Below are 27,363 nucleotides of genomic sequence, written 5' to 3' on the forward strand. Positions count from 1 at the left end.
TCAATAATGAACTAAAGAACAAGGTAAATCATTTCCAGTGTTTTTGTATGAATCAACAGACGTTACTAATAATTCCTGGTTATTTATATAATAATTCTTGGTCAATAAACAGTTTGAGGTGACTGAATAATCATTCTCTCTGAATAATCTGCTTGGAATAACTGTAAGTGACAATATTTTTAAAGAAGTTGATAAATGCCAATTCAGTACAATCTGAAGTATAATCTGCTAAAATGTATTTCAACTGATGCTGGAAAAAATCAACTGATGTGAAACAGAAAAAGGCAAATTTGGATACATTTAGAAAGCTTATGAAAATATAATGTGTTTATGTCTATATTTATTTATTATTAATCAGCAAGTACTTTCCACACAATATCTTCATCTACCACATTATTAACCAGCAACATCACTATAAATTTCATTTACTCTGGTGGGTAGTTCTGCAATTTTTTTTTTTTTTTTTTTTTTGTCAGAAATAGAAGCTGAATATCCTGACTTGTCCTACTATCTGGCAGTTTGATGGGTTAACATTGGGAGTGTTTTTTTTGTAATTTTTCACCTTAAAGATGAGATTGGAATCTTTTTCTCAATGAGAAGAGTTGCTTCTGGACAATATTAATGATTACTGAATATCTTTAGAAATTAGCTTTTGCTGCAGGCTTGAAAATGTTTCTTAATGAATTCAACCTACGATTACAAGGCAAAACTGGGCTTATATGTGGAACTTAAACTATGTCATTCAGTTAACTAATGTTACATGAATCATTAGCAATGTCAAGTTGTTCTATTCATTTATTCCTTTGTCAAAAATCAAAACAAGATCTGGGGCGCCTGGGTGTCGCAGTCGGTTAAGCGTCCGACTTCAGCCAGGTCGCGATCTCGCGGTCCGGGAGTTCGAGCCCCGCGTCAGGCTCTGGGCTGATGGCTCAGAGCCTGAAGCCTGTTTCCGATTCTGTGTCTCCCTCTCTCTCTGCCCCTCCCCCGTTCATGCTCTGTCTCTCTCTGTCCCAAAAATAAATAAATGTTGAAAAAAAATAAATAAAAAAAAAAATCAAAACAAGATTTCCATTCCCACAGATATTTAAAGTAGGTATATTTTCCAAGATCAAACTGTAGCTTCAATAGTATGTTTCTCATCTTAACGAAAATATAAAGGAAATTTTCTTATTTCAAAATCCATTTAACCTCACAATTGAGAAGCTGCCACCTAAACTTTTGATGAGAATGATTACTTTGCAACACAATGACATGATAAGAGACAATTATCAAGAGAAGTATTTGATAGAATTCTAACTTCTTTTTAAGGGATACATATGTGCAATTAAAATCATATGCTAATGGACTGATATCAGTATTTGGCAGTGTCTCTATAGTTGAAAATCATTTTCAAAGATGAAATATGTAAAATTTCATTTCAGATCAGCATTAACAGATGAATATTTGCAATCAATTTTTATGATGGGGAAGACGAAATTTTAACCTCATTTAGATGAAACATTATTAAAATAATTCTATAATTATGCTAATTATTATATTTTGAATTCAGTCTATAAAATTTAGCAAAAATGTGCTTTTTCTCTTGCTATGTAAGTGCCTTCAAAAAATGCTCAATTCTGTCTCCTGGCCAACAAAACCTAAAATATTTACTATCTGGTCTTTTACAGAAAAGATTTGCTGACCTCTGATCTAGTTGAAAACAAAATTAGTAAGCATATGTTGACTCTTCAGAATCTCCTGTGAACGTACACTGCTTATTTGACTGCTGTACATAATCATGAATAAAATGTTTTATAAATCTTATGAAACATCCATTAGAGTAGTAATGCATAAAAGAGATTCTTCAGTTGAAGAATTTGGCATTAGATACATGGCCACTTAAAATAAAAAAGTGAAAGTAAACAATGTTGCTTCAAATAAAATATTAACTGATGTAAAATCTACTATTATTATTGACATATATTACAGTATTCCTCTGGGCCATATAGAAATACTCTATAAAACTGACCACTATATTTCTAGCTCACTCTCTCCCAATTAAAGTTTAAGATACAATTCTATGCATTAGTGGGCTGTGCACCAAAATGCAGTATCAATCCAAATCATCGCATTGAGACAAACTGCCCTCCTGTTCTCTGAAAAACTGTCTTCTATATACATTATTGTAACAAAATTGCTTTGGAAAGGGAACTGCTGTCCAGGATAAAATTATTGTTTTCTTATGGAAAAGAATCTCCTATTTTGCATTCAAAAACTATTTTTTTAATATGAAATTTATTGTCAAATTGGTTTCCTTACAACACCCAGTGCTCATCCCAACAGGTGCCCTCCTCAATACCCATCACCCACCCACCCCCCACCCTCCCACTCCCCCATAAACCCTCAGTTTGTTCTCAGTTTTTAGGAGTCTCTTATGTTTTGGCTCCCTCCCTCTCTAACCATTTTTTTTTCCTTCCCCTCCCCCACGGTCTTCTGTTAAGTTTCTCAGGATCCACATAGGAGTGAAAACATATGGTATCTGTCTTTCTCTGTATGACTTATTTCACTTAGCATAACACTCTCCAGTTCCATCCACGTTGCTACAAAGGGCCATATTTCATTCTTTCTCATTGCCACGTAGTACTCCATTGTGTATATAAACCACAATTTCTTTATCCATTCGTCAGTTGATGGACATTTAGGCTCTTTCCATACTTTAGCTATTGTTGAGAGTGCTGCTATAAATATTGGAGTACAAGTGCCCCTATGCATCAGTACTCCTGTATCCCTTGGGTAAATTCCTAGCAGTGCTGCTGCTGGGTCATAGGGTAGGTCTATTTTTAATTTTTTGAGGAACCTCCACACTGTTTTCCAGAGTGGCTGCACCAGTTTGCATTCCCACCAACAGTGCAAAAACTATTGATAATAAAGGGCTTCATAAGATGACTTATATGATTGCTGTTTTAGCAAACCAATCTATAATATATATCCTGGGGATTACATACTTGTCACAACTGATATTTCCTTTGGCAATCATTCACTTCTTGTTGCACTCAAGAAGACAGAGGAGGGGTTTTTTTGTTTTCTTTTTGTTTTTGTTTTTTGTTTTCTTTTCCTGCCACAGTTTGTTTCCTTTGCCCCCATTTGATGTGTGGAATTATCCTGTGGTTAAGTTTTCTAAAATAAATTCTGAATTTTCAAGTTTGTACTCTATTTTCTTACAGAACTTGGTGAACATAGAACATAACATTTCCTACCATATAAAGTGCACCATAGACTTGACTTTACTTCCCTGCTTTGTGAAGTCCACACTTAAAATTTGTATAGTTATTTTTCTTATAAGTAAATATATCTGTATGTTCATCTTGTCTTTAAACTTTGAAAATAAACTTTAAATCTCAGGTCATTTACATAACACACACACAGATAATACACAAACACAGAAACACTATCAGACAAATGAGAAAAGAACACAACTGCCTTTATATTCCTTCATCCATTCATTCATTCATTAAGCATATATTTACTAAATATTACCAAGTGCCCAGCACTGCACCAGATGCTTAATTCAGCCAAATAACAGCTATTGCACCACCCCATTTTTATTCAGTTATGTACTGATTTTTTAGGTTTCATTAAATGTAACCAAATGGGTTATAATTCTTTTAATGAGTGCTTTAAGCATAATATTATATCTAAAATATTTTAATATTACTTATTTCCCCCAACGTAGATTATGCTATAAGAAAATGATATTGTTTATCTCTCTTCCCCAAGTTTTATTTCTAGTAATCTTTCAAAATGAACACATAAAGTTGAATTTTATTCCAGAGACTAATTTCTTGAACTGGCCTTTGCTTTAGCTTGGATTTTGCATTATGTTTTCTTATTCCAGGAAGATGAATATATTTAATATACTTTAAATTGCATCATATTTTATGAGCTCTCAAGGGATCCACTGTTATATGAACCAAGCATTATTGCATAATTATTGCTTCAGATATCTCAAATTATGATGACTAATTAAATATACATACAATACATTTATCAGTGAAAAAATTTCAATGACTCAATTTCTATTCCCTCTTTAAAGTGCTTATATCCTCTGCAAAAGTTTTAAGAAGGAGAGAGTATCACAGCAATTGAGAACATGATTTAGCATTAATATTTCATAGTGCAATTCAGGTACATGGTTAACTAGAGAAATGTTAACATCTTACCATCCTCCAAGTAAGTGTTACTCTTGGTTTCACTAACAAGATGATGTATACAGCTCAAAGGAAGATAGTAGCCTATCTTTGTATATACATCTTATGTATGTAAACTTTTATTATTAATTTAGAATAGTATAATGAAGAGACCCATATTTTTTAAAGAAGAATAAAAATCTGTCACTCCTTTCCCTTATGAAACCACAAACTATACAACAAATTCCACTAAATTCTAGTTCACTGGATTTCTATAGGCTTAATTCCAAGATGAATGAAGAAGTCATAGCCAGTCACTCTGACAAGGGAAAAATTCCCAATGTTTTCCCTAACCTATGACCTGAAATAAAGTTTTCATGAGCTTGCAGTTAGTTGTATTCCGTTTAGAAAACACAACACACAAATAAAAACAGGCAATGAGAAAACATACATCAATTACATGGTCTGAGAATGAGAACAATTTACTGACAAATGAAAGCTGCTGTCCTAGTTGATCTTTAGTACTATATTTTCTCAGAGATTTTCCCTACTTAAAATTTTTATATTGTAGAAATGACAGTGATTTATAGTTACTGATTTATTTAAAGCATTTATTTTGGTTAAATTAGTTGTATACAATATGTGCTCATTTCCCTGTTTTGTTTTGTTTTTCTTTTTGCTGTACTATTTATTCATCTTTGAAATACAAAGGCCCAAGAACTATGGCCCTGTGGAAGGCAAATACATTGTCCCTCACAAACCTTTTTTTTTTTTTTTTTAATGTTTTTTAAAATTTTTGACAGAGAAAGAGAGAGAGAGAGACAGAGCATGAGCGAGGGAGGAGCAGAGAGAGAGGGAGACAGAATCGAAAGCAGGCTCCAGGTTCAAGCTGTCAGCACAGAGCCCTATAAGGGGCTCAAACCCAGGAACCATGAGATCATGACCTGAGCCGAAGTTGCACACTAAACCGACTGAGCCACCCACATGCCTCCCTCTCCTCTTTTTTTAAATGTTTAGTTACAACCCTCACAAGTCTTTTAATAAAGAATTCCAAGCAGGATGCACCTTGAATTCTTTCCTAACCAAAGGTAAGTTTAACATCTGAAGTACTTCAGGATACGGTTGCCATATGGTTGCCATAGATGATGACACTGTGATGTCCTGCAGCTTTGTGGTATGTGAAAGGTACTGTTAATTAGATTTCCTTCACAATATTCCTGCAGGGAAGGGTGGAGCAACAATCTTCTGTGAGTTCTTGTAGGGAGTAATTTATGCAGTAACTCATGCAAAACAAAGCCCGTTGTTAAACCAGTCTTTGTGTTTACAAATACAAGAATCTCTGAGTTCCTAACTATAGAAAATGTTTGGATGATTCAAATTCTTTGAGGTTAGCTCCTTTTCAATATAATTCTTTCTATAAATTTGTAGAAGCCAGTGCTTAATGCAAAAGCTTTATAGTATATTGATATCTACAATTTAAAAATAATTTCCTCCCATTTCCAGACAATTGCCCACAAATAACAAGCCATTCTGGGAAAACAAAGCAAAATGGAATAGCAAGAAAAATATAAGAGATATCTTAAACATAGCAATAACATTAGGAGTTTTCAAAATTGCTTTCTTTTTATTTTTCATTAGAGGTCAGGGAAGTCCCTTCCCTCATCTCTTGTGAATTACATTTCATATTCTGTCTGTATGTTTCTTTTTTTAAACTTAAAAGAAGTGACAGGGAAACCCAGGCCCAGCTGTTAGTGAAAGAATTAAGCATACTGTCCTTGCACTACTTATATATTTAGGAATACATATAGGACCAGAAATGATGTCAGGATGTTTGTTAAATCAATACATTATTAAAATCAAACAAAATATTTTGCTAAAAAAATTCAGAATTGTTATATTCCTTTAAGTCATCAAAACCACACATGCTAAAATACTTTTTTATGTCTTTTTGTTTGTTTTTAACGTTTATTTATTTTTGAGACAGAGAGAGACAGAGCATGAACGGGGGAGGGTCAGAGAGAGATGGAGACACAGAATCTGAAACAGGCTCCAGGCTCTGAGCGGTCAGCACAGAGCCCAACGCGGGGCTCAAACTCACAGACCGCGAGATCATGACCTGAGCAGAAGTCGGACGCTTAACCGACTGAGCCACCCAGGAGCCCCTGTTTGTTTGTTTTTTTAAGCAGAACCGTGTCTTCTCAGTCCTTTGGTAATCATGACTTCCTAGAATTTCAGGGATGCCAGAATCCACTCAATGGTATTATTGGAATAGTACTGAACTCTTTACACCCCCCCCTCAGAAAGGCCATTTGACATCTTAAGACAGGCAGCACCTACTCATTATAAGCTAGGAAAGTTCTATACAAACAGATCTGGGAATTGCTGGTATCCTGGTACAAAGGATCGTAGATCTTTACACCTCCTCCCTCCCCAATTTCTGCCATCAATACTCAAGGCCAAAACAAAAAGTTTACAAATTCTACACATCAAAAGGAAAAAGAAAAAAAAAAAAAAAAACAAGCATTATCAGTAATAGAGTATGCTGCTTATTACCAGATGGCCTTAACTCCACATGAGAAATTTTAAGTTGGAGAATAGTCAACAATACTGTTGAAATAAATTTCTAGGCCCAAGATGGAGATGCTCCTTCCTGGGGTACCACATCAGCAAACTGAAACTTACATATTTGTGTCACTTAAATGTCCTGCTGACAACACACACAGTATATCCAGTCAGCCAATCACCAAACACCAAGCCAATCCTGGACTCCATACTCATTTCCTTTCCTTTTCACCCCAGACTTGACTATGTGGACCCAGCCAATCAGACAGTTCTGTTTTTCTCTTCCTTGTTCTTTATCTTGTAAAAGCTTCCTGCCTTTTGCCCCATTTTGCAGTTCTCTGGGTGAGCAGAGTATTAAATAAAAGTTTGTTTGTATAACCTAAATTATCTTCTTTAATCATTTTTTAATAGTACCCAATCTAGAGGCGAGTGGGGGAAAAGAATGGACTATTTCACTGTGCAGTGTGCTTCCAGGACGAGCAGTATCAGAATTACCCAGGAGCTTACTGAAAATGCAGAATTTCAGGCCCTACCCCAAATATAATGAATCACAGTCTGCCATTTAAAAAGACTCCCTAGGTGTTATGGACTAAATGTTGGGTCCTACCAAAATTCATATGTTGAAATTCTGACCCCCAATGTTATGGTATTAGAGGAGGTAGGGTCTTTGGGAGGTGTTTAGGTCATGAGAGTGGAGCCCTTATGAATGGGACAAATGTCCTTATAAAAGAGACCCCAGAGAGCTCACTGGCTATGTGAGGAAATGAGAAGCTGGAAGTCAATGAACCAGGAAGTGGGTTCTCAATAGACAACCATTCTATCAAGTGCCTTGATATTGGACTTCCTAGCCTCCAGAACTGTAGGAAATAAATATTTGTTGTTTAAGCCACACAGTCTATAGTATTTTTATCATAGCTGTCCAAGTAGACCAAGATACTTGATTAGTATATATATTAAACTTTTTTTTAATTTTTTTTAACGTTTATTTATTTTTGAGATAGAGGGAGACAGAGCATGAACGGGGGAAGGTCAGAGAGAGGGAGACACAGAATCTGAAACAGGCTCCAGGCTCTGAGCTGTCAGCACAGAGCCCAACGTAGGGCTCAAACTCACGGATCGTGAGATCACGTCCTGAGCCGAAGTCGGACGCTTAACTGACTGAGCCACCCAGGCACCCCAAGTATGTATATTAAACTTTGAGAAGGAAAAGGTAGAGGGCTATAGGAGGTTTGACCTGAAATTCCCCCTCTGTAAGTGAAGTACCTTGCTCACCCAGTTTCAAATTAATATTACCAAGCTCACTTTCCTTTATCTAAGGGCGTTGATAAATTGTTATTTAAAAAGTCATATTGTAGTTCATAAACTTTAATGAGTAAACATAGATAAAGCCATATTTCATTATCTCCAATGGATGTGATGAGAAACGATTGGCTTCATCTACTTTGTACTGTTTGAAATGTTTTATAACAAGCATGCCTAAAACTAAATAAATCAACAAATACATTTGTATTGAAACAACAAATTATATTCCATTGTGCAAATTTTGACCAACATAAAAAAATTAAAACTTGAAAATTTTGACATCACACAGAGGTGACACCCTATATCACAAAGATTCTTATGCAACTTTGAAAAACCAAACTTATTAAAAACAATTTTAAAATAAATATATGCTAGATAATATTTAATATTTTTAGGAAGAAAGTAGATTACAACCCCCACCACTCCCCTAACACACACACATACTACACATGCACACAAACGTTGGTTCAAAATAACTGTTCTACCTTTAGTGGATGAAGAGACATAGGAACAGTGAGCAATTTTCTACTGTGTGTTCAAGTATAACATCAAGATATTACCAAGAGACATTATTATAATTAGCCATAAACATGTTGTTTGCTAAGTATAATGATTCTAATGGATTCCTTCTACATGATTTACTTCTTTGCTATTGCTGAAAGAGATGGTCCAAAGAAGAGCCATTTTAGTTAAATTTGATTAATAGCCCTTGCTTCTTTGCAAAACCAGAATTATAAGTGCATAGATGGATTCAACAGTAAAAATAAACAAAGACAGCATGGTTTATACAAGAGATTCTTAACTGAATTATTTAAGCAAGAAGGTCTATGGAAGAAAACAGGCAAAATGAAAGTCCTTGAGTGTATACTGTCTTACAGAGAATAAATAAATCATTCCTTAAGAAATTAATGCAGAGTGTTTTGTAGAACTAATGGAAAAAAAGCATTAAAGAAATCTTGAGACTGAACTATACGCACAGACTTATGTAATAATTTGTTACAACTAATTTTTAAGAAAGATAAATAAACAGAAGTATTTTGTATTATCTTTCTGTTAACTAGCACTCAAAATCATGTTTCAACTACTTCATGATTCCCTAGCAGTACAAGTGCATTCATAGGATAGAATTCCTATTGACTTGGTTCAACTGTACAAATTTGGCTCATGTAGAGGTTCTCTATAGACAGACATTACTCACCCAGATTAAGTAAAAGGCATATATACATCATCTTCTCTGTGTTCAGACATTCACAATTGAAAAGAAAAAAAACCTGTGTCCAAAACTCTAAAAATTTATTCTATAGGTTGCCAGGATTAATTCTGAATGATAATTCAAGCTGAATGAATTGTTTTGTCTTGAAAATTCATTTTGAAATGAATTAGAGAAATATGGGAAAAGAAAAAAATAGTTTACCTATTAACTTCCTTCTATATTTCAGGTACTCTATTAAATCATTCATCAGCTCACATAATACTGACAAAACTTTGGGTTAGCTACTATTTTTATCTCCATTTTACAAATCAGAAAAATAGAATGCTGGAAGATTACATTAGTAAACTGAGTTCATATGTTTCAATATGGTAGAACAAGTGAATTAAAATGAAAAAAAAATGCTATGAATACAAATGCCTTTCACATATAAACATGCCCAGTTAAATTATATGCATATGCTAAATTCTGAGCATTTCAGCATCCTTTATCTGCCTGAATTTTCCTATAATTTTTTTTTCCCTGAAAGCATACAAAAGATTCTGCTTCCAAGAATATTTATTAACTTTAACTTTTCTCAGTGATCACAGTGATTGATTTCTTTGTGATATTTTCATTATCTAGAAAGAAGTGGTGGGCAAAAATGTCATGTGCTGTGAAGAGGTAAATAAACAGAAGGAGGCCACCAGTAGACAAAACTACTGATCATTGGTTATTACTCTAAGACCATTTTCAGAATGATGATGAGGCAGAGTTTGAGTGGCATAAATTTGGTAGAAGACAGTAGCAAATACAAAACATGTTTCAAGAAGCCTAGCAGTGATGAGAAGCAGGGAGATAGTAATTTAGAGAAGAATCATGAATTAGTTTCTTTTTTAAATTAGATATAAAGACTTTATCATTAAAGAAAAAAATCGATCATGCAAAAAGAGGTTTTGCAAACTCCAAAATGAACCATAATTAAAGGAGCATGATAGAGGTAGAGCAATCAAGGGATAAAGAGCATAGGTACAGATTTTAGTCTTGGCAAAGAGGAAGGATATTGTTATTGAGTCTGGAATTTTAAAAAAGTAAAAATGGGAAAAAATATCAGAACACTGTCTCTTGGAGATTAATCTTCAGAAAATATTGTAGATGGGACAAATTTTAATATACAAAGAACTCTCAAAACTTACTACAAAAGCAAACAATGTAATTTAAAATGAACAAATTTAAAATTTGAACATATACTTCACCAAAGAGGATACGAGGATGGCTAATAACTACATGAAAAAAAAATGTTCAATATCATTAGCGACTAGGGAGATACACATTTTAACCCTGAAGAGATGCCACCACATACCTGTTAGAATTGCTAAAAATATTCTGATAATACTAAGTGCTATTGAGGATGCAGAGAACTAAAACTTTCAGATATAGCTGGTAGGAATGCAAAAATAGTACAGCCATCTTGGAAAACACTTTGGCAGGTTTTGTTTTTAAGTTAAATATGCACTTACCATGTGACCTACTAGTCCCACTACTGGGTATTTAACTTAGAGAAATAAAAACTTACATGCATACAAAAACCTCTACACAAAATGTTACAGCCGTTCTGTTTATAACCACTTAGACTGGAAACGACTCAAATGTCCTTTAGCACATAAACAGATAAATAAACTACAGTAAATCCACACAAAGGAATATTATTCAGCAATAAAAAGGCTATAACTATTGATATACGCAACACCTTGGATAAATTTCAAGACATTACGCCGAGTAAAAGAAAACAGCGTCAAATAATTACATATCCTATGATTCCATTCACATGACATTCTCAAAAAGCTGTAGTGATGGAGAACACTAGATCAGTTCTTAGGGCTTAGGAATGGGGGAGGGTATGTCTACAAACGGGTGGTAGAACCGTTGTGTATGCTGATCATGGTAGCAGTCACACAAATGTGTGTTAAAAATCATAACATAGTACACAAACAAGTAATTTTACTGAACAGTTTAAAAAATGTGTTTCACAGCAAACAAAGTAAATGAAGCAAATAAAGCAAAGTAAGAGCTAAATTGCTCTGTATAACAAAATAATTGACATTATGGAATTGTCTTCTGGATGCATAAGTAAAACACTGGAAGACTTGGAAAGGGGATGGCAGAAGGAAGGACTTGCAAAAAACACCCCAGTATTTGGGGTAGACCAGTGAAAATTCCCTGATACAAGCGTAGCCAACAAAAAATATCAGATTGGATGTTTTTCTTCTTTTCTTGGTGATATTTCCCTCTGTTACTTCCAGATTTTTAATAAAAATTCGGTGTTGCATGACAGTTTCAAGTCAGACTGACTTTGGTGAGTATAGGAGAAATGGCTTCTGCCCATTTATGGCAGCAGCTGGAGCCACATGCACAGAGAAGAACAGCTGAAGGAAATGAGATGGTGAAAGAGAAGCAAGAATCTGAAGTAGTAGGGAAGGCACAGAAAGCAAACAGCCTTCCTCTTAAGGAGTCTTCCACAACACTGTGATGTATATTGCATCTCCCATGAAATGAGATTTATGTGTAGTCAAGGAAGAGATGAGGGGGCTTTGGGACACTCGGGTTACACAAATATAACTAAAAAATAGAATACCGAGGCACTCTCTGAATTGTGCCAATGATAATCACCATTTGGGAACTTTGCAAACAGAATTTCCATAACTTAAGTTACTTGATATCCAAACTCCTTTATATAGAAGACATTTTTCCATGAATTCAAATATATGTTATTGGGATTGCATATTATTAAATCAGACTCTAGCAATCATATTATTAACTTTTCCACAGTTCTGTAACTCTCACTCTCAACATTTATTGTAATGTTTTTAACTCTCGATAAAAATCCACTTGAACATCTGATAAGATATTGAAGACAGTGCTGTTCCATGTGACATCATGAAGTGACCATCTATCATCCCTGCGTGGCTTATGACTTCCCAGACCCCAAGGTTTCTCCAAACCAGTAACAGCCATAATGTACCATGAGCTTTTATGCCATTCTCACACTGTGCATTGTACTATCTCAATCAAAGCACATTAAAGAAAAAGAGGGTGTCATTTGTAGGTAGTCAAAAGACACCTGAGAGGTCTACTGGGTTCTGAAAAATTCTGTGACATGTAAGTACCACAACCTTTTGGCTTTACTGCAGATCTGTTTCAAACAGACAGTAATATGCAGCACTCTGCTCTTATTATTATCCTGGCAAGAATGGAATTTTTACAAGACTTAATGACTCTTACCTCACTTTTATTCACTTATTTTTAAATTAGAATTGACCCTTGAATAACACAGGAGTTAGGGACAACAGAACTCCCCCAACATGCCTTCAAAACTCTGATATAACTTTTGACTCTCCAAAAAACTTAGCTACTAATAGCCTTGTTGACCAGAAGTCTTAGTAACAAGTCAATTAACATATTTTTGTATCTGTAATATATGCTGTAGTGTTGCAATAAAGTAGGCTAGAGAAAAGAAAATGTCACTAAGAAATCATAAGGAAGAGGGGCGCATGGGTGGCTAAGTCAGTTAAGTGTAGGGCTCTTGATTTCAGCTCAGGTCATGATCTTGCGGTTGGTGAGTTCGAGCCCCACGTCAGGTTACATGCTGATGACTGCGGAGCCTGCTTGGGATTCTCTCACTCCTTCTCTCCCTGCCCCTCCCCGCAAATCTCTCTCTCAAAATAAAAAAAAATAAATTAAAAAAAAATTGTAAGGAAGAGAAAATACACTTACAATACTCCACTGTATTTATCAAAAAATATCTCCATGTAAGTGGACTCATGCAGTTCAAACCCTTGTTTTTCAAGGGTTAACTGTACATATTTTCTTCTACCCCTCACCCCCTACTGTTATATCGCTCTGGTAGGGCTGACATAACAAAATACCACCTACTGGATGACTTAAAACAACAGAAATTAATTTTCTCACAGTTCTGCAGGTCAGAAGTCCAAGATCAAGTGTCATCAGGGTTGGTTTCTGGTGAGGATTCTCTTCCTGGCTTGCAGATGGCGTCTTCTCTTTGTTCTTGTGGGAAAGGGCCGTGAGTTCTGGTGTCTCCTCCTCTTTTTATAAGGATGCCAGCCCTAGGAGACAAGGACTCCACCTTTATGACCTCATGTAACCTCGATTACCTCCCTAAGGGCCTTGTGTCCAAACACAGTCACAACGGGGAGACAGGGCTTCAACATATGAAGCCGGACACGAAGGTGTTCTGTCCATAACATTTGCGTTTGTTGAATCCTTTTTTTTTTTTAAGAGACTGCTTATTTTTCATCACCCTTATTTGCATTTTCTGCTCTGTGGAGAAACAGCTCAAGACCACCAGTGGTTGCTCTTACCCATTCAGTAGGCTGAATAGTGGGAGCTGAAGACCAGCCTTCGCTCCAGTCTTCCTCGGGGAACTGCTGAATAGCACAGAGGACACCTGTGCTCCTCTACACAAGCCGGCAACCTCAGATTACGTTAGCAGAGAACACAGGACCTGGAGCAGCCCATTCGCCCTGAAACTCCTCCTTGGTCACAGCCTTCTCAACAGAGGCTTACTCTCTTTTTTTTTTTTTTTTTTTTTCATTCGTCAGTGTCTCTGCAGAAGTAGAGCCCGGGCGTGACCTCCCCCGGCTGCTCACAGAAGATGGTGGCGCGCAGGCGCAGGCGCAGAACTTCCCCGGGGCTGGCGTCCAGCACGTCAGATTCGCTCCGTGAACCCACCCTCTGTTGCTGCGTGAGGTGACAGTGTACACAAAACACAGAGGAGGGTGTGTTATACAGAGCAGTTGTAGGCAGGTGCATGTGAGACGCCGCTGTGAAAGGCTGGTGGTCAGCCCTGGACTCAGTAACCACGGGAGATCTCCGCTCTCGGAAGGCAGCCTGGATCTGCTTAGTGAAAGCTCCGGAAGTGAAGCAGCCAGCAGCAAGAGTGGCTCCGGGGCAAAAGAAAAGTTCAGCACAGCTCGCAGGCCAGTATTCCCGGAGCATGTTACACACCGACACCGGCTGTGTGTTCAACTAACCATGGCAGGAGCTGCTAGCACCAGCTTCTCCCAGGTTCTCTTCAGATTTATGATATAAATGCCACCACTTTCCCTTTGGTAGATGTACTATTCCATTTGGATGTCAAGGTTGGTGCCACGCGGGTGGGATCCTGCTGTAAGAAATTTGAGGACATGGGCGCCTGAGTGGCCTGGGTTGAGCGTCCACCTTCAGCTCAGGTCATGATCTCATGGTTGTGAATTTGAATCCCACATCTGGCTCCACGCTCTCAGTGCAGAGCCCACTCCGATCTTGTGTCCCCCTCTCTGCCCCTTCCCCGCTTGAACTCTCTCTCTAAAAAATAAATAAATAGTAATAAAAAAAATTTTTTTTGAGGACATCCACTTCCTTTTTTTGCAGGACATCCAGGGATTTGGATATCGTGAAATTTCCCTTCATGTTATGATGGGAACCCAGAACAACACTGTATGGACTCCTCTCCGGGTAGCAAGGAAAGGCTTTTTTCTTTGACTTTTTTTTCTCTTGTCCTTTTTTTTTTTTTTTAATGAGTTATTCAATGATTTTATGGAGAAAATAGCAACAAGGCAGAAATCTACCTTCTGAAGAATTCACTTTAATCCTCTGTATGTACACAATCTCTTTTACTGATAATGTATCTGTTTCTCTTTTTAATGTTTATTTGTTTATTTTGAGAGAGAGAGAGAGAGTGGGGTCAGGAGAGGGGCAGAGAGAGAGCGTGAAAGAGAACCTAAGCAGGCTCCAAGCGGTCAGCACAGACCCTAATACAGGGCTCAAACTCATGAACCGTGAGGTCATGACCTAAGCTAAAACCGAGAGTTGGTCTTTTAACCGACTAAACCACCAGGCACCCCAGCATCTGTTTTATTCTTGAGTATATCTTTGTTCAGAAAGACCCTTGAATCTTCACACACCAATTTAGGAAATTGTATGATCTGAGAGTCAAATGTTGCTTCTGAGTTCCTGAATAGGAACTTTAATGTCTCCGATTTAAAATCAGAGATGTTCTTTAATGTCTCTGATTTAAAATCAATAACATGGCAAAAGAAATGTGCACCATTTGTTTTCCTCACATTAAAAGTGATAGGGAGGGGCGCCTGGGTGGCTAAGTCGGTTAAGCCTCCGACTTCGGCTCAGGTCATGATCTCACAGTCCATGAGTTTGAGCCCCACGTTGAGCTCTGTGCTGACAGCTCAGAGCCTGGAAGGAGTCTGCTTTGAATTCTATGTCTCCCTCTGTCTCTTTTCCTCCCCGACTCATGTTCTGTCTCTCAAAAATAAATGAACATTTAAAAAAAAACTTTAAAAAATAAAAAAAAATAAAAGTGGTAGGGGGAAAAAAGCATATTTTAGTGATGTAATTTGAGGTTTTGGGCAGCACAACAAACACTGAGATAACCTGTTAGAGAAAGAGTAAATATGTAAAATATAAGCAAAAAAAAAAAGGAAGACGAAGAAGAAAGAAAGAAAGAAAGAAAGAAAAAATAAGAAAGGAAAGAAACACAATGTACGGGTTAACTAATTACTTGAAAACACTGTAACAGCTCATTGGGCAATTTGGTACTCAGATGGGCCCAAGGGATGAATATGATCAAGTTTATAACAGTTCATTTTCTTTGAATGCAGCTGTATACAATGCCCCAGGAGATTCTAGAAGCAATGAAACTACAGAGACTCTTTTGATTAATAACATATTCAATCCCTAAAATCCATGAACAGAAACACATATTGTTATGCCTTCAAGGGTATCCATAGATGCTATGGAGCCCCTTCTGGAGAGAGAGTGAAGTGGCTGGAAACCTCCTGGTAATGGTCACCTTAATTGTGTTGCCTTCTTAAAGATGATCTTTTAAAAGTTTTTTTTTTTTTCTTTGTCTCTAAGTTCATAGGGTTAAACTATGCTGTGATTGCCATAATTATTATTTCTCCCCCAGTGATTTTATAGCCAACAAGGGAACATTAGCACCCACTGATTCCTTGTGGAAAATAATCTATTTAAAGATACTTGCTTCAGTTGAATCTTTTTTTAAATGCTTCACTCCATTATTTTATTATGTAGAAATCTGCACCAAGGCAGAATTGGAGCTTCCAAAGAATTCACTTGTCTCTGTATTTATTCCTCCCTGGAAGTCATAAGGCTCTGTTGATAGCAGCCCAGATGGGTGGTAGAGAAGCAATTATGATTAAAAACATAATGGGAATTCAGAGAGCTGCAGGATGTCTGCAAATATCAAGGATTCTTGTTAAGGGCCTAATCCCACACTCGTTATAGGACTTCTTTCTTAGGGTGTCTATCTCTCAGTAATTATGGAATTATCAAATACATATATTTAGCCAACATTTTGTGTAATATGCATAGACTGATTCAGCTGTTTGAACAGTATTTGATATATTTTGGTTAGACACAAAAACATCTGATATTATCTAAGCATCTCCTTTCTTTCAATTGAAGGAAAGTTACTTTATTATTTTTTTTTTTTAATTTTTTTTTCAACGTTTATTTATTTTTGGGACAGAGAGAGACAGAGTATGAACGGGGGAGGGGCAGAGAGAGAGGGAGACACAGAATCGGAAACAGGCTCCAGGCTCTGAGCCATCAGCCCAGAGCCTGACACGGGGCTCGAACTCACGGACCGCGAGATCGTGACCTGGCTGAAGTCGGACGCTTAACTGACTGCGCCACCCAGGCGCCCTAAAGGAAGGAAAGTTACTTTAAAAGAATGCAGTAAACAAATAAATTCAGTAATAGGATTTTGCTCAGCAATGTCTGGCATATATAGTAAATGCAAATTTCCTTCTCTTTTATCATTTCTCCCTAAGGCCAAATGTATGTCATTTAGGGAAGGGGAGAAAAACTTACTGTAACTACAATATAACTAATTTTAAAAAATTAAACTGATCTCTGTTCCTTTGAATATTTTTGAAAGGAAGGGAATAAATAATATCTAAAATAAAGTAAAATTTAGATTTTAAAACATAATATGTACCTCAGAGAATATGGTTCTTTGGGGCCTGAGTGGTCCCGTTTTATAGTGTTGTCATTATGTGAAAACTTGATGATGATTGTATCTCATTGATGTCAGGTGATGTAGGTGGTCAAATCAACTCTTGTTCTAAGCTAGAGAATCTTTGGGAGAAAAACAACTTAGGAACAAAATGGAGTTGGGGTCAATGCTGGCTCACAAACTAATATGTTATTAAATAAATATTTGTGCAGAGAACATTCAAGGATATACAAGGAAATATAAAAGGACAAATGAAGTAACATGGTAATAGTCAAGAGGAGAATTTTGACTTCCATATATATTGTAGCTGCTAATAGCTTTTCAAGACTACAAGTACCTCAATGCCACGACTCTAATTTAGAGCAATGCTGGGTTATTAGCAAAGCATGGAACACCTACAAAGGATTAGTTATTGTAGGTGAGGTATTAAATCACATGTAAGTTCTGTCTTAGGAAAAATTCAGTGTGCACACAAACAAGAACAAGTATGTTTGGTGAATGTTTAAAATATCAAAGTGGGGTTAAAAAGTTCTATCAGAATTCAGGGGCACCTGGGTGGCTCAGGCAGTTGAGCAACCAACTTGATTTCAGCTCATGATCCCAGGATCATGAGATCAAGCCACATTGGACTGCATGCTGAGCTTGAAGACTGCTTGGGATTCTCTGTCTTCCCCTCTGCCTCTGCTCCCCTCCACTCCTGCATGTGCATGCTCTGTCTCACTCTCTCTCTCTCAAATAAAATAAATAATTTTTAAAAATTTGTAAAAAGTTCTATCAGACTTCCGAAGAAGAATATACTATATAGCTAGAGATACTGAAGGATTAAATAATAAAGTATCATGTTAGCAATGCAAAACTGAGTCTTAATAGAGTGAAGAAAATAAGAGCTTTTCAATAAACAACAGCAGTATAAATAAGGGAAATTGCCAAAGGATTGGGATGATTCCACAGAACAAGGAACTGTTGGACAGAAGGCTGGAAGGAAGGTGGGAGCCAGGGCATATACAATACATGGGATTTCTTTTCCTTTCCTTTTCACATTTTCTTCCTTCCTTCCTTCCTTCCTTCCTTCCTTCCTTCCTTCCCTCCTTCCCTCCTTCCCTCCTTCCCTCCTTCCTCCCTTCCTTCCCTCCCAGTTTGGAGTTGTTCCAGTTACAATAGCTATAGAGCACATGAATCTAAACTTTAGTTACAGCTTAAAAGAACCATTTCATTATTCTTAGGGATTTTGTAGCTCAGGAATTCAGACAGAGAACAGAGGAAGTGGCTTGTTCCTGCTCTACCATATCTGGAGCCTCATTTGAGAGGTTTTGAAGGCTAGGATGATTTCATAAGTGGGGGCCGGCATCATCTGGAGGCTTGTTCATTTACTTGTCTGGTGCCTGGACAGGACATTCTGAAGAACAGGACTGTGACTGAGTGTCCATGTGTGGCATCTCCATGTGGCTTGGCTTCCTCACAGTATGCTGGCTCTTGGATTGTTGGACTTTTTACAGGATGTATCAGGGCTCCAGAAGAGTTCCAGCAAACAAGTTGGAAGCTGTATGCCCTTTTATGAACCAGCCTCATAAATCATTTGATGTCATTTTTACTCTATTGGTTGAAGCTTTTCCATACCTTTCAAGATTCAAAAGGAGGAGACATACAGTTCATTTTTTAATAACAGGATTATCAATAAATTTAGGGATACTTCTTTTGTTTTATTTTTGGGGGGAACATTTTCAAATGTTCATATGTATGAATGATTACTCTATTCATATGAATGAATGAATTGAATAAGTGATCTGTAGATAAAATATATTTCTAAGAAATATACACCGAAACTGATCTCAAGATAAAGTCATGTTAGAAGACAGAAGAGAATTAAAATATAGAATCTTCTGAGACTCTCTCTAAAAAAAAGGCACTATATTAAGTGCCCCTCCTCCGCTCATGCTCTCTGCCCCTCCCCCGCTCATGCTCGGTCTCTCTCTCTGTCAAAAATAAATAAACATTAAATTTTTTTTTTTTTTTTTTTTTTAATTAGAACGGTTCCCAGATCACCTTATCAGGGCATTTCCGAATACTGTTTAGAAAGCCTCTACAAAACAATCTTTCTTTTTTTTTCTTTTGACACACAAAATTTAAACTTAGGCCAGTTCTTCCAAGCCACTTTAAAATGTGTGATGAATATTCAGAATTCCTTCTTCCTCAATGTAGTGACTCTTACCTTTTTGTCTTCTTGGATCTCTTTAAGAATGTAATGAAAGCTAAGGACACTTTTCTTAGAAAAAAAAAAGCACATACACATGAAACAGAAGGTGATCTCACTGTGGTCCCTGGCTCCTTGGTCCCCTGAAGTCCTTCCATGCACCCCAGATTGAGAACTTTATAGTAATCCAAACATAGTTGTTTGCAACATAAGACTCAAATTTTAATTTGAAATTCACGAATTCCAAGTGGTTATGGAGCTTGATAAATCATTCTTTACCATTGCTAATATCATGAAGGGAAAACTTCAAACCGACTTGATTTCACAGGCCATGTGTAAATAATGATTTCAGCCCTGCCACATAGCCTCTCTGCTCACTGAGTGAAGAGACTATTCGGCCCACATTTCAAGGTGAGACTTGTCTACCCCAGTGATAAATACTGAAAACAAGACACATGGGATCTTGCTGTCTCAAACCAAATCCTAGGCTGCTCCTATATGCATCCAAAAGATTAGTTAAATAAGATTGGTAGTTCTGCATGTGGTGATGGTTCCCTTGTTTCCACAGACTTGAAACTAGAACTTATCTGAAGTTTCCAAATCTATGTTGAAAGGAAGAGGATTCTGAAAGCCCCTGACTTTTTAAGGTAAATATTTAAGTCTAAATATAGTTTTGATAGTGATAGCTTATTTTCTGTAAATGTAAAATGTATTAAAAAGCCTATACTCTAATAAAGCAAAAATGGAATGTTTTATTTTTTTCTGTTTAGGCAATGCATTGGCTCTACTCTCAATTTTTTTATTTTTTTTAACATATTTATGAACTATCTTTTTTAGAGATGGTTCATGTTCAGATTGACTATGACACACTATTCCCATTAAATATAATGCTTACTTCTTTGTTACATTTTTAGAAGTTATTCCTGTATTACAGACATCATTACCTGTTACACCTTAAATGTGCTTTCTTAAAATGTCTAAAAATTCATTAAAAATATAAGACAATGTTTTAAAGATGTTATTGTGTCATGTGATTTAAGTAGTTTTCAATAATGAATATTACTTGTCTTCAAAAGTGTATTACTTTTGGGGCGCCTGGGTGGCGCAGTCGGTTAAGCGTCCGACTTCAGCCAGGTCACGATCTCGCGGTCCGTGAGTTCGAGCCCCGCGTCAGGCTCTGGGCTGATGGCTCAGAGCCTGGAGCCTGTTTCCGATTCTGTGTCTCCCTCTCTCTCTGCCCCTCCCCCGTTCATGCTCTGTCTCTCTCTGTCCCAAAAATAAATAAACGTTGAAAAAAAAAAAAAAGTGTATTACTTTTGAAGTGTATAACATTAACATGTTATATTTCAAAACATGTTAAAAATGGAGAGGTAAGCTCAACTTTCTGTGAGATTTTTAAAGTTTTGATTCCTGGTATATAAAAATAAAACATAAGTATTTCTATCACAGGGAAATTATTAAGAATCTCTTCTAGGATTGACATCTAATTGAAAAAAAAAGTTCCATTGAAAAGTCAAATAAGTTCCATGTAAACACAAAAGAGTTACAGATATCACATAGGTTTAATATTTATGGCCCCTCAAGTTAGTCTGAGGGTGTGTGTTCAAAAACATTGCTTTATATAACATAGACAAATAATTCACTGTTTCTTTTTGATAAACTTCAGTCTGAAGTCTCTAGCCTAAGAAATTTATAATTGAAATTATTACATTGCACCAGAGTTAGGTACATGTACAACTGAATTCCAAAATGAACATTTTTTAATGTTCATCTTTTACTTCAAAAGGAAAGCCTCAAAAATTATTTGATACATGAAACTTCCTTCTGTTTAAATGAAGATCATTGGTCTGTCAAAATATATTCTCTTTAGACACTAAACCTTTGCTGTAAAAAAAAAAAACAACAGTACGCATTTATTGAAAGCATACCACATGGTTGCTATTAGCTAAGTGCATTACATGTATAATCTCTTTTAATCCTCAAAATAACACTGTCCGGGGAGTGAGGTGGTCATTTATAGATGAAGTGAGACTTACAGAAGCTATGTACTTCACACCACTGGCAGAAGGAGATTTGAAGCTGACTCATCCTGACTCCAAATTCTGAGCTCTTCATGCCTATTACAGACATCATGGTCTTTAATGTCTTTCCTAGTCCCACAGCTTGTGAAGTGTTGAACAAAATATAAAAAACATGGCTATCTTACTACATAAAGGCATACCATTGCAGTTACAAGCTGTGAAGCAAGATTTTGCTTGGATTTAAAATTACTTACACTCTCTGTTCTCCAATTTCTACATCTGTAAGATTAGCATAATCATAATGCTAATTTCATAGATTTATCATGGGAATGAAGTAAAATCTATTCAACAGTGTATGGAAATTACTAAAAGGGAGCACTGGCAGATAATAAATATTCATAATATGTTAACAGTTAATATGATAACTACTATTATCAAATTCTCTTTGCTTCACGTATGTCATGATGCCCTACAAAGAACGGAAAGTTTTGTCAAATAGAAATCAGATTTTATGTTTTTTTCATCTCTTCTATAATGGCAAATGATTCTTGATACATAAAACTAAATATTTAGGTTGTCTTCCATCACCCTCCAAGCCAACTAATTTGAAACAAAGGGGGTGGGCATGAACATTTAGTATTGAAAAATATTTCATTCTATGAAAACCCGGCCAAGGTCTAACATATTAACAAAAAGAAAGAAAAGAAGGGAAAAAAACTAGAGAAAAGAAATAAAGCCTTGGAAGCTAGATATTTACATCACCTCTATGAGTGAAAATAATAATGCCTCCTTCACAGATTCACTGCCAACACCTTTTCCTTTATCCTGGGCGTACCAAGCTGTTTACCATATGGGTGTTATTTAGCCATTTCAATTGCCCAAGACTGAACTGAATGGCACCCCCACACACACAAATGTCCACACATTTTGTAACTTGAAATATTGAATAATGGTTATTACTATTTCAGATGAAAGACAAATGCTTTACTTTTTCATTTAAATTCTAACATTTGCCAAAACACTTCTTAAGGTTCTCTCTTAAACAACTCATGATCACTGGTTTTCATTTTATCAGATATTTTTTTAGTTTTCAAGAAACTTAATATTTTCATCCATGTTTTTTTTTTTTATTCTCTTAATGAATGGCTTGGTTTTTAAGTTAATAGTTCTGCTTGCATTGTTACTTGCACTATTACAAAATATTGCTGTAAATGACTAGCAGAGTGGTCTAAATTATATTTCCTAAGGAATAACTTTTAAGTTGTTTTAATAATATATGATTACATTACTTATCTATACCTTCCTCTAGAAAAGAGAAACTATCTTAATATGGGCCCTCAGTATTTACTAAATAGAATTCTAAACTTCCAATAAGCTAAAAATAGTAGAGTGTAGAAAGGTAACAGGAATAAGGTAGTGGAAAAAATGTGGTTATTTCAAATGTATTAACTCCACCTTGAGAGGAGTCAGAATGGAACACTTTCTTAAAAACAAAAACCATTGATTCTTGAGATAGGACCACATAAAGCATATAACTCATATTCACTCTCAGTACCCAAAATTGTCGTTTTACATCTGTTGTACTTACCCATACTTTGTGTGACTATGCGGAGAGCACTCTGAACAAAAAGCAATGCCGATCCCTGCTTGATTTAGATTAAATCACTTCACCTTTTTGACTTTTAGTTGCATTCTGTAAAATAAGAGAAATGAACTAATGATCTCTGAGTTCCTTCAAAGCTTCAGGTTTCTACCCTCCTACTTTTTTTTTCTAACTTTCTATTTCTAATAGTGGGTAACTCGGGGCTCCTGGGTGGCGCAGTCGGTTAAGCGTCCGACTTCAGCCAGGTCATGATCTCGCGGTCCGTGAGTTCGAGCCCTGCGTCGGGCTCTGGGCTGATGGCTCAGAGCCTGGAGCCTGTTTCCGATTCTGTGTCTCCCTCTCTCTCTGCCCCTCCCCCGTTCATGCTCTGTCTCTCTCTGTCCCAAAAATAAATAAACGTTGAAAAAAAAATTAAAAAAAAATAATAATAGTGGGTAACTCACCATATTTTTGGTCATCTACTGGAAAGCTTAAATTTGGAGAAGGTTCTGGACTCCCTGTATCATTTGTCCATTGGCTCAGTTTCTGCCACTGACCCAAGAAACACCAGAGACTTTTACATATCAGCAGGCTTGCTAGTATGTCATTCTCCACCTATTCTCTCTTCTAAGCTAAATACAAATAAATAAAAATGTAACATCTATCTTAATGACAGCACATGAATTGCAGTCAGTGAAATACTGAATTTTAGATGTTAAAGGTTTTGATTCCAACATTCATCAAGGCTATGTTTTGACCCAGAAAAAAAAAAAAAAAAGACTATTCATTTATTCAACCTTCTCATTTCTTCAAATACATATTCCATGAAGTCTTAAGAATAATTACTCTGGGGCGCCTGGGTGGCTCAGTCGGTTAAGCGGCCGACTTCGGCTCAGGTCATGATCTCGCGGCCCGTGAGTTCGAGCCCCGCATCAGGCTCTGTGCTGACCGCTCAGAGCCTGGAGCCTGTTTCGGATTCTGTGTCTCCCTCTCTCTCTGACCCTCCCCCGTTCATGCTCTGTCTCTCTCTGTCTCAAAAATAAATAAACATAAAAAAAATTGAAAAAAAAAAAGAATAATTACTCAAAAACACAAAACTGACAAATTGTCCTCTTTATGTATTCTCTTTATATTTCTTAAATGGCTTTGGATAAAACTTCAGTTTCTAACATATCATAAGGAGGACTGATGACCAGACTCCATATCACTGCTTTTGCCATTCATTACCATCCTAGGTTTCCATCAGGCACAGAATTGATTCTGGCTCCTAAACCAGCAACTGCAGTTTCTTACTTTCATTTGATGCTTCAAGCTGCTGCCTCTTCACTATGTTAATTTATACTGATTCGTTGAGCAAGCTCTTTAGGAAGCCTTCTTTTGGCTTCCTTAATGCTGCAGGATGAGACTGGGGTCCCTTCTATGGCAAGTATCAAACCATTAAACTTATCACAGTGATTCGCAAACACCTCTTCTGGTAATTTATCTCCTCTAGATTCTGAGCTATAAGAGAGTAACATTCTGAGACTAAGAACTCTGTCTTACTTATCTCTATACCCCTCATGCTTAGTACAATGCTTGACATATAGCAAACTGCTATTAAGGGTATTATGAACACATGAATCAGTAGTAGGCATATACAAAATAGGGAAAATTGCCAGTACATGATAGATATTTGATCAATCCGTGTAATAAATACCATTGATCTGTGCTGAATCTGTAATTAAGGCATTACAACAGTAAAAAAAAAAAAAAAAATAATAGGCACCTATTTGTATTGCCAGATAATTTGACACTTAACTTGAAGAAACATTGTGACACATGGCGGATGTTTATCATCATCATGTAGAATGTTCCAGTTTCAAAGAGCATCACAAGTGATGCAACTTGAAAGTGGGAGGAAAGCTGCACATCCTTGAAGCCCCCTCCTGGGTTCTGTTGTCGGAAGGGGGTGGAACATGAGGAGAACCTGTATAGATGGCTGTGCACACTTGCCAGGGTAACTGTGTTCAGCCACTCTCCAGTCCTGCCAAAGTGGAGGTGGTACATGGTCTGCAAAACAGCAGATGAGGTTGCTTTGGTCCCCATGGAAACCGGATCTCCCATTGAGAAGTAAACATGTTTGATACTTTTGTAATCAGAACCCATCAAAAAGTGAAAAACAATCCATTTTTATTGTACTTGTATTGTCTTAAGAGAATAGACATTTTAAGATTCACTGAAGTACACAGACCTTATTAAGTGATGCCTACTTTAACCATTGACATAGGAGATTTAAAAAGCTCCTCACTTATTACCATGATTTAGCTCTCTATACAAGTCTGGAAAAGTATTTGTATTCTATCATTTTATTGGGAATGATATAAGGTAAAATGACCAATATAGTCAAATGTGCATCTAAGTAAGTAATTGTTCATGCCGGATCTCCACCTACAGGCAAAGGCATCGCAGGATGACAAGATTTTTACAATAAAAATAATGCTAAATGTAATTTTAAAAAACAGAGTCCTTGTCATATCTATGTCCTGCCTCAATAGGAATTTTGTTATTTCTTACACATAGAAGTAATCCGATCCCACCTATACACACTAATTTTGAAAAAACTAAATGTTTGTGTCAATGACCATATATTTATGAATATGAGATATGAAACGAAAGCTTAGTTCATTAAACATTAGGATCTAAGTGACATTAAACATCTATGTATTCTAAATAATGGAACATTTTGCATAGTTTAGACAAAGAGTTAATATGATTTCCTCCCTCCCATTTTGATATACACTTTTTAGGATTGGCCAGATAAAGCAAAATAATAATAATACAATTCCCATAAATATGAATCCACCCTTTCTATTATATTTACACATGAAAACTATAAAATTACTGTGTCAAAACCTTCAACAGGTTTTTCTAATTCATCCCACTTGCCAATCTTATATAAAATTGTAATTTTTACATCATTTACAGAGATTGGATCCATGTGTTTCTAATATCTCATAAACACGAAGAACCCTTGTTGCTGTCTATTTATTAGGTTTGGGTAAATTTTTAAAGAGATGAATTCCAGTAATCTGTGCTGTTGTCATGGCTGATGATGATATTGTAGAAAATTTTATAATATTCCTGTTAGAAATGTCAATAGCCTTTTGTATCATGTTCCAATAAAACACAAAGTTTCAAATTTATCGCTAATATCTTAACAAACTTTAAAAAAAAATGAGATTGAAAATGTAACCATCTCGCAGATAAGCACTTTTCATCTGTACATGCTGTTTTGGAACAGTATTTCAACAGGGTCTATGAAACCTGAGACAAGGACAGAATCTCAGCTGCAGGAGTTTTTGACCTTGCTTAGTACTAGTATTAAAGGGGCCAGGGATAGGAATGATTTTTTTCCAGCCTATTTGCCTGAGTCTTTACAATTAGTTTCCTAATACATTGCCCTGTTCTAGTACCTTACCACCAATGCAGGCTTCAGTCAATTACATGTTCCAAAACCCTTCTCTTACCTTACTCCCTTAGTCTATTCAGACTACTTTATAAAAAATTACCATAGGTTAAATGATTTGTAAGGAACAGATATTTATTTCTCACAGTTCTGGAACCTGAGAAGTCCAAGCTTAGGGTGCCAGCAAGCAAATTCAGCATATGATGAGAGCGCACTTTCTGGTTCCAGGACAGCTGTGAGTTCTCTGGGCTCTCTTTTATAAGGCAGTAATCTCACTCATGAGGATGCCACCCTCATGACCTAATCACCTCCCAAAGTTCCCACCTCCTAATACCATGACATTGTACATTAGGTTTCAACATATGAATTTTATGGTGAAGTAAGCATTTAGTCCAATCTGCTCTCTTACCTAACTTCTTTTTGCATCTTCAATGCATTTTAAGAAACTTTTTTTTTTTTTTTTTACTGGCAAAGGGCATAATGAAACTAATACACTAATTACACTGTCATAGAACACTAGTATAATAAGCCATCAATTCAATGACCTTTCCTGTTGAAGAATGTCACCATACAATAGTGTAAAATAATAATTTCTCAAACTGTACTGGAACATTTATGATGAGAAATTTCCTCCTTCCTCAGAAGTCCATTTTATCTTTAGATAGGGTTGACTTTTAGAAGGGTCTTTCTTCTCACTTCAGCTTGTTAGTTCATTAGTAGCACACCCTAACCAATTTAGCTAACCAGCCAGTCTCATTCATTCAGCGTTAGCTCTGTGAAAAAACACAAGATAAACCTGTTTCTTCTCTTATTTCCCCTTTATGTATTAGAACATCAAATAGCTGCCTCTTT

The 27,363-nt window shown here is 36.3% G+C and overlaps 1 protein-coding gene and 1 long non-coding RNA gene across 2 annotated transcripts in view; one reads left to right on the top strand and one right to left on the bottom strand.

Annotated features, from left to right (window-relative positions):
• The window catches only part of LOC123610739, a 77,005-nt gene that overhangs the window by 41,054 nt on the left and 8,588 nt on the right, over positions 1-27,363 (top strand). The window contains exon 2 of the long non-coding RNA XR_006718272.1: positions 20,032-20,110. This is a non-coding gene — a long non-coding RNA (uncharacterized LOC123610739). The remainder of the gene's footprint in view (positions 1-20,031; positions 20,111-27,363) is intronic.
• LOC123610737 (40S ribosomal protein SA-like) lies at positions 13,189-14,372 on the bottom strand. Its single transcript, XM_045501684.1, has 2 exons — positions 13,599-14,372; positions 13,189-13,343 (listed from the first exon to the last, which is right to left on the bottom strand). Exon 1 carries the CDS (start codon positions 14,233-14,235, stop codon positions 13,828-13,830), a length of 408 nt encoding a protein of 135 aa, XP_045357640.1. The 5' UTR covers positions 14,236-14,372; the 3' UTR covers positions 13,189-13,343; positions 13,599-13,827.

This window comes from Leopardus geoffroyi, chromosome C2 (genome assembly GCF_018350155.1).
Source record: "Leopardus geoffroyi isolate Oge1 chromosome C2, O.geoffroyi_Oge1_pat1.0, whole genome shotgun sequence".
Lineage (NCBI taxonomy): Eukaryota > Metazoa > Chordata > Mammalia > Carnivora > Felidae > Leopardus > Leopardus geoffroyi.

Bases quoted from the DNA above. Each gene is read 5' to 3' on its own strand.
- LOC123610737 (XM_045501684.1), bottom strand. From the start codon at position 14,235: ATGCTCCGGGAATACTGGCCTGCGAGCTGTGCTGAACTTTTCTTTTGC.